General features: G+C 43.4%; 1 protein-coding gene across 6 annotated transcripts in view; it reads right to left on the reverse strand.

Annotated features, from left to right (window-relative positions):
* The window catches only part of ILRUN (inflammation and lipid regulator with UBA-like and NBR1-like domains), a 109647-nt gene extending 102299 nt beyond the window's left edge, over window positions 1-7348 (reverse strand). For 4 of the 6 annotated variants that reach the window (XM_061146486.1, XM_061146480.1, XM_061146487.1 and 1 more), the window contains exon 1: window positions 6994-7347. In XM_061146486.1, coding sequence (XP_061002469.1) covers window positions 6994-7151 — 158 coding nt within the window. In that variant the 5' untranslated portion in view covers window positions 7152-7347. Of the gene's footprint in view, window positions 1-6993 lie in introns of all 6 variants that reach the window. The other 2 variants (XM_061146485.1, XM_061146482.1) reach the window with 2 other exon arrangements.
* Between the last annotated feature and the right edge of the window lie 218 nt (window positions 7349-7566).

Raw genomic sequence — 7566 nt, forward strand, 5'->3', positions numbered from 1 at the left:
GACAACCCCTGACTGCAGGTCACACAACCAACGCTTCAAAAGTTGAATGAATTGGGCTACGAAGTTCTGCCTCATCCGTCATCTGACCTCTCACCAACTGACTACCACTTCAACCATCTCAACAACTTGTTACAGGGAAAATGCTTCCACAACCAGCAGGAGGCAGAAAATGCTTTCCAAGAGTTCACTGAATCCTGAAGCTCCGATTCTTATGTTACAAACTTACAAACTTATTTCTCATTGGCAACAATGTATTCATTGTAATGGTTTCTATTTTGATTAATAAAGATGTGTTTGAGTCTAGACAGTCTGAAACTGCAATTACTTTTTCACCAACCTAATAAATGACTCAGCCAGAGTGGACAACAGTTTGGTGGCTCCTCAAAACATTAAACATAGAATTACCATATCACCCAGCAATTCAACTATGTATATATCCAAAGACCTGAAAACAAGTACTCAAACAAATACATCAAAACTCATACTCACAGCAGTACTATTTACAATAGCCAAAAGGTGGAAATGGCTCAAAATGTCCACCAAGAGATGAATGGACAAACTGCATTATACACATACAATGGAATATTACACAGCCGTTAGTGGTTTGGTCACTAAGTCGTGTCTGACTCTTGCAACCCCACGGACTGTAGCCTGCCAGGCTCCTCTGTCCATGGGATTCTCCAGGCAAGAATACTTGAGTGGGTTGCCATTTCCTTCTCCAAGGGATCTTCCCATCCCAGGAATCAAACCCAGGTCTCCTGTATTCAGGCAGATTCTTTACCGACTGAGCTACAAGGGAAGCCACATAACCATTAGAAGGAATGAAGTACTGATGGATATGAGACAAAACACACATGAAGTCTGAAAGAAGTCACACACAAAAAGGAAAAATATTTTATGATTCCATTTATATGAAATATCCAAAATAGGTATACTCCTAGAGAAAGAATTCACACTGCCAGAGGCTGGGTGGAGAAAGGAATAGGAAACAACTTCTTAGTGGGTGTGGGGTTTCCTTCTGGAGCGATGAAAATGTTTCAGCTAGATAAACGTATGGTTGCACATCATGAATACACTAAATGCCACTTGAATTGTTCCCTTTACCATGGTTCAATTTTAACTCAATTTCACCGCAATTTTTAAAAAATCAACAATATTCCAAAGCAAAAATAAAAATAAGCTCCAACTCTTGTTCACTTCTGATCACATTCTTGCCAAGTCAATCATTCAGACAGCTCTGTTCCACTTGCTCCTTCCTGGTTTCACTCAGGAAACCTAACATGACAAAACTTTTCCATCAATTCAAATCCCCCAACCATGTCAAACCTTCTAAGAAAGCAACCTGCCCATGGTAAGCAGTCAGTATTTGTGAATCACTGGTTCTGTCTGATTCAGTCCATCCCTACCAGTTCTGAAGCTTTCCCCAGTTAATTCAGCATCAATATATGCATGTTTCTTCCTTATTATCCCCAAGCTTTTTCTTAGTTTCAGGCATGTTCTTTCCCTACTAGAGAGCAAATGATGATAGAGGCTGTCTCCTGCTTTGTATTACACTATCTACCAGGGGTCCATCCAAAATACATTTGTTTAAATACTGTCTGGTTGAGGGAATTCTTTGGTAGTCCAGTGGTCAAGACTCGGTGCCCAGAGTCAGTCCCTGGTCAGGGTACTAAGATCCCACAAGTCGTGCGGCCAATAAATAAATAAATTCCATCGGGTTGAGTTTTTGCTGTTATGTGCTAAACAAATTGAGGTGGGGAGTCAGAAGATAAGAGGTGGTAAAGAAACACCTCCACCCACCCTAGCTATAATGGAGACTAGTTCTGACTTGATTTATAATCAGAAATGCAAGTCTCACAGCAACTGAACAGTACAGGACAACAATCTAGTTTTTACCATCCTCCTTTTAAAACTAAAAGGAGTCTGGATGTACCATTTGGAAACTATTTTACATTACACCCAGACTCCCAACCTTTGTGTGCTGCTCAAAAAAGACCCATAAATAAATAAATAAATAAGTGGGGAAGAAAGTCCAAAGCAAGAACTTCCAACCTTCTTAAAAATGCAACAGCGTGGACAACACTCTATCGCGGTTATGCAACCCTTCCTACTCTGTTCCTTAAAGCTGCTGCTTGGCATACATTTTTAAAGGAAACCATCATTAACATGTTTTAATCTGTCATAAAGGGACTTCTAGATTCATACCTATACACCAGCGAATGGATCAGTAACTCATTTAGCATACATGTGACTGAGAAACGGATCTATCTGATCAGGCAGGCGAGGCACTGTGAGATCAGAGAAGTACAGCTGATTTTCACCTCCAGGTTCTGGATTCCACTTCACTGCACAGCAGTTATACCTTCATGTTACCCAGAACGATACCTCTGACAAAGTTGAAAGTCTCCAGGACATTATTTAACAAAAATGTTTTTCCCCCGAGTTATTTTTCTAAAAAAACATCTGTTCCATCCATAGTGGGTGCATGCAGTCTTCCAAAAAATAAAACACTGCTTCCTGAAGATACCTGTAGGCAACCTAGGATGCTGCAACACCCAAACTGCAAAGCACTAGCCTAATGAATGCTGTTGTTCAGTTGCTAAGTCATGTCCTGCTCTTGTGAGACCCTACAGACTATAGTCTGCCAGGCTTCTCTACGTCCATGGGATCTTCCAGGCAAGAATACTGGAGCAGGCTGCCATTTCCTTCTCCAGGGGATTCTCCTGACCCAGGGATGAAACCAGAATCTCCTGCACTGGCAGGTGGCAAAACAGTGGAGTCTACCACTGGCCACCAGGGAAGGCTAGCCTAATGAATAGGAGGGACAGAACTACCAACACTGTCTATATGCTCGCCAAAGGCAATTAACTTATCTCTTTAATGAGAAATAGGGCTTTCTCAGGTGGCCCTAGTGGTAAAGAACCCGCCTGCCAATGCAGGAGACATGAGAGATACAGGTTTGATCCCTGAGTCGGGAAGATACCCTGGAGTAGGAAACGGCAACCCACTCCAGTATTCTTGCCTGGAGAATCCTATGGACAGAGGAGCCCGGGAGGCTACAGTCCATGGGGTCACAAAGAGTCAGACACGACTGAAGCGACTTAGCACGCACGCATAATGAGAAATAACTTCCACATTAATGTCCTCTAAAAAAAACTAGAAGTGTTATTCACCTCTTGTGACAAATGCTAAAGAATAACTCACCTTGAAAACATAACAGAGACAGATGACTTAGAGGGAACACAACTGAATTTAAAATCTTATGTTGCACTAAACTGTACATTTAAAACTGATTAAAAATCGTAAATTTTATGTTATGTATATCACACCACAATTAAACTCTGCTCTCAATCCTGTTGGTTTTTGTTGGGGAAAAAATAAATCTATCAGATTACATTAAAGAATGAGAAACCATTAAATTGAATGTTTTTAAATTACGTATGATTGAAAACTTCTAGTGATTTGTATTAATAGAGACTTTCTGACCTTTTAAGGAAGGTGTTTATTAGATATTCTTCTCTAAGGAGGACATAAACAAATGAAAAAAGCTTAAATTACAGAAAGAAAGATTTTTGACATAATTCTGACTAGGAAACACTACATTAAGGTACCACGCAAATCTCTGCCCTTGAGGGTTCAAGAATAAGCTATCCAATAAAAAAAAAAAAAAAAAGAATAAGCTATCCTGGAAGAGTTAAATGCAATCTTGGAGGAAAAACTGGAATGAACCAGAGAATCTTAAGCCAGCTTCGAGTTTCAAAATTCCAAGTTCTATACTCACAGCTTAATAGTGTCTTTAGAAAACATTCCACCTATAGAAAGTTATTCTAATACACAATTAGCTTGTGTAATACACAATCTAATACACAATTTCAGCTTGGCTTCAGATACTGGGTTCCTTCACAGTACCATTTATGTACTTTATATATTCAGGAACTGAAAATTGACTACTTTTGTTAAGAGGCAGTTCCACCAATCTCTGGCAACAGAGCTGCCAGCTCAGGTATAAACAGTACAAAACTGAAATAATACTGGGTTCTAAAATAAATAGAAATACCTACATAATGCACATCCAACCTAAGACTTAAAAAAAAAAAATCTGTTTACAGGGTAGGTAATTTATAAGGCCAAAACACTCAACTTTGTCAGTTTTCAACAGTTTCTTAAAAAGTTGCTGGTTAACAACAACAGAAAATAAATTCTTACTTTTGAAAACAAACACATGGTCTTCCCAAATAGGGTTTCATTTTAGAAGACTCATTTTAAGCCTTCATTTTAAAACTATTTTTATTTTACCACATTTTTTTAAACCATCACTAGACAACTGAATGGCGGTTATTTATTACAACCCAAAACAGGCACTTAGGAAGTCACAGTAAGGTTAATCATCTCAAATCAACAGGTTAACCACAGCAATTTGAGAGAAGTTTTGGCAACCTGCATCAGGACTATTTCAAAAGTTTCAAAGTCAGACATTAAATGACACTTAAAAACAATATATTTCTAGACTTTAGATATTTAACACACAAATATTTTGACCAAGTATGCATTCATGTATGTATTTTATTTTAGCTAGACTTTATTAATTATAATGAGTATTTGTTTAAAATAAAAATCTAACAAGACAAATTTAGCCAGGTGAACATTGGAATCAAAACACAATACTGGATTATGAAGCTAACTGCTTTTATTGGAAAAAGAATAACAAGCCTTACTTCCTTCCGTTCACAAATTTTTCACTTTATAATCAAAGAAAATAAATAACATATGACTTCCACAGTAAAAAAAAATAGGTAATGTACTTAGAGCTGAGTTATCACTTAATAGTCTGGATTCTTAAGAAGTTACTGACTTCTAACTGCTTTAAAACCAGAATACATTTGTAATGGCTCACTCCTTCGCTCAGAAATGTATCACACCTTGTTTTACACAGAGATAACATATTTTCAGAACACATGCTACTCTGTCACTAAGCTTAATAATTTTTAGATAAAATTCAAATAAAATTTTTATAATGCAACCATAATTTTTTTTTCTTATCCACACTGAGCCTCACCTTTCACAACACTTAAAAACAATCTTAGATGTTAAACATATATACCTCAAGCATATAAAATTTATTACATTGTTTTTGTGGCCATAATAATTGGCCGAATAAATACTGACTCTAAAAAACTAAGAACTTATTAGGGCAGGATTTAAATGGTACAATTCACAAGAAGGTAGGGAGAAATAATGATTTCTACCAAACTGGCAGCAAAAATATGCCAAGTTTCCTACATTGAACTAGTGTAAACAAGGAAGATAAGGACCTGAGGGTGGGAAGCAGGCAGGCAAGGGCACAACCCTCCTCAAGATATAGCTTTACTTCCAAATTTCACCAGGGTAATACCTCTGCTGTGTTTTCAATAACCCCTGTCACTCTCTATTAAACACACAGGCTGGTGCTCAGAAAACGACTGGAAGCTGAAGTCCCTGTTGGACATAAAAGTGGGGATCAGAAATACTTCTAAACATCTAGGAAGTCAACCCCACTCTTACTATATCAACTTTAAAGATAAAACAACAGGAATCACCAATGATGTCACACACAAAAATATTCACACATCACCTTTGGAGCCACCACAGCTACAAAACTCGCATTTATAAGATAAGCACCACTCAGGATAGGGTTGGATGAGAAAGGGTTGGATAAAGACAAAGCTTACAGACTCTTTTTCTGGCATTGCTTGAGGCATCCAGTAGACACGGAATAAAGGGGAGCCTGGCTCTAGAAGTCATGCCAAAAGAAACAAGATTCCACATGCCAGGAGACTGAGTGCCCAACAGAGAGCAAAGGGCAATAATCTCACGGCTTTCTGACCAAAGAAAGATGAGCTGCTTCACCTGAAATCCTTTCAAAGGAAGCTTAATGGTCTCCACTTCATCACTCACCTTGAGTGAACTCGACAACCCCTCCTCAGAGAACAAGGGGAAACCTTGCTTATCAGAAATAGCAAGTGCTCCACCCAAAACCAAGAAACACTCCTGTAGTCTAAGTTATCATGGCCTTCTGTCCCAAATCAGTCTTCTACTAGAAGACTCCAAGCCAAAAAGTCAAGTTCTCCATTTTCCCAAACATCTAACAACCCAGCATTTTTTTTTTCCCGTAAGTGCGTCTGAGATAATCCCCTCTCCCTTCCCGCACTCTGGAGCCCAGGGCACCAATCCCGTCAGAAAAGTTCCCTCCCTCCTCTCCTTCACTTTTCTTCAGGTTTTCCCCAGACCCTGCCCCCCGGGGCTAGCACGCCCGGTCCTCCATTAGTAGATCCCACCCCTTCCCTGGCACAGCTCTTCGGAAAGTCCTCTTTCTTACCCTACTCACTTGTCCTCCCCTGTAAAGTTTTCCCCTTTTTCCTGTCGGTTCTCGAATGGAGACACACACTTTAAGATAGACGCACACAAATGATCTGTTCTCAGTTCTTAACTCCCAAGTCTCACTCGTGCGCCAGGTTCTGCCACAGCACCCAATTCTCTCCCGGAGTTTCCCCTCAACCCCCGTCATCTTCAGCCTCTAACTCCATACCCCAAGCATTTTTTCCACTCCGCAAATTCGGATTTTCCGCTTTACTTTTAGCCAACGCCACGGCCCCCTTCTTCCCAGGTGGACCCCGTTCCTCGATGCTCAAGCCCTTTTCCTCCTCTTCCCACGTTCCTCGGCCGCTAATAACACTCCTCGGAACCTCAGCACCACCACCCCCCCCCACCTCCCTTCCGCCTCTCCTGCCCTCCGTGGCCCCCCAACTCTCCTCCTATGTCCCCCTCCAGCCCTGCTCGGGCCCCTAATTCCTCCCAGGCCCCGAGGGCTCCCCACACGCCCTCCCCGCCCCTGGAGAGGGGTGTCCCTCAGAGCCCGCCCGGCCCGCCCTGCCGCCAAGCTCGGGTGTCCCTTCCCTTCCCCTCGGGGCCCCGAGGCCGCTGCCAGGGGCTGGCGCGGCGGCGGAGCCGGCTCACCAGTTGGTCATGTCCAGGAAGAAGGCGCAGCCGGCCGGGTTGAGCTGGAAGCCGAGCAATCGCTGAAACTCGGAGATGAGCACGTCCTTGTCCGTGGTGCCCAGGCAGCTAAACTTCTGCATCAGCTCGGGGTCCAGGTCCACGTCCATACCCTCCATGGCTGGGGCCGGACACTCGCTTCCCCGCCTCCTCACAACCAAGCAGCCGCCGGGCCCGGGGACCGGGAGGGGGCCCGCTGCTAGCTGGCGCCGCGAGCCCGCTCCGCTGAGGTAGGCCCCGGGCCTCTCACCGCCTCATCGGGGTAAACTCTCTCAGCCGCTCACTCGCTCTCGCGCTCCCCCCCCTCCCACCCCCCCCGGCGCCGCCGCCTCCGCCGCTGCCGCCTCTAGCTGCGCCGCCGCCTCCGCCTCCTCCCGCGCCGCGCCCACTGCGCAAGCGTCGCCCGCCTAGGCCCCGCCCCTTCCTCTATAGGAGGCCCGCCCTCAGTGGCGTCACAACCCCGTGACGTCCCCCGCGTGACCTCACCGCGGTGGGGCGAGGGGGCGGGCGGAGGGAAGGAGGAAGGGGAAGGCC

This window comes from Dama dama, chromosome 7, assembly GCF_033118175.1.
Source record: "Dama dama isolate Ldn47 chromosome 7, ASM3311817v1, whole genome shotgun sequence".
Lineage (NCBI taxonomy): Eukaryota > Metazoa > Chordata > Mammalia > Artiodactyla > Cervidae > Dama > Dama dama.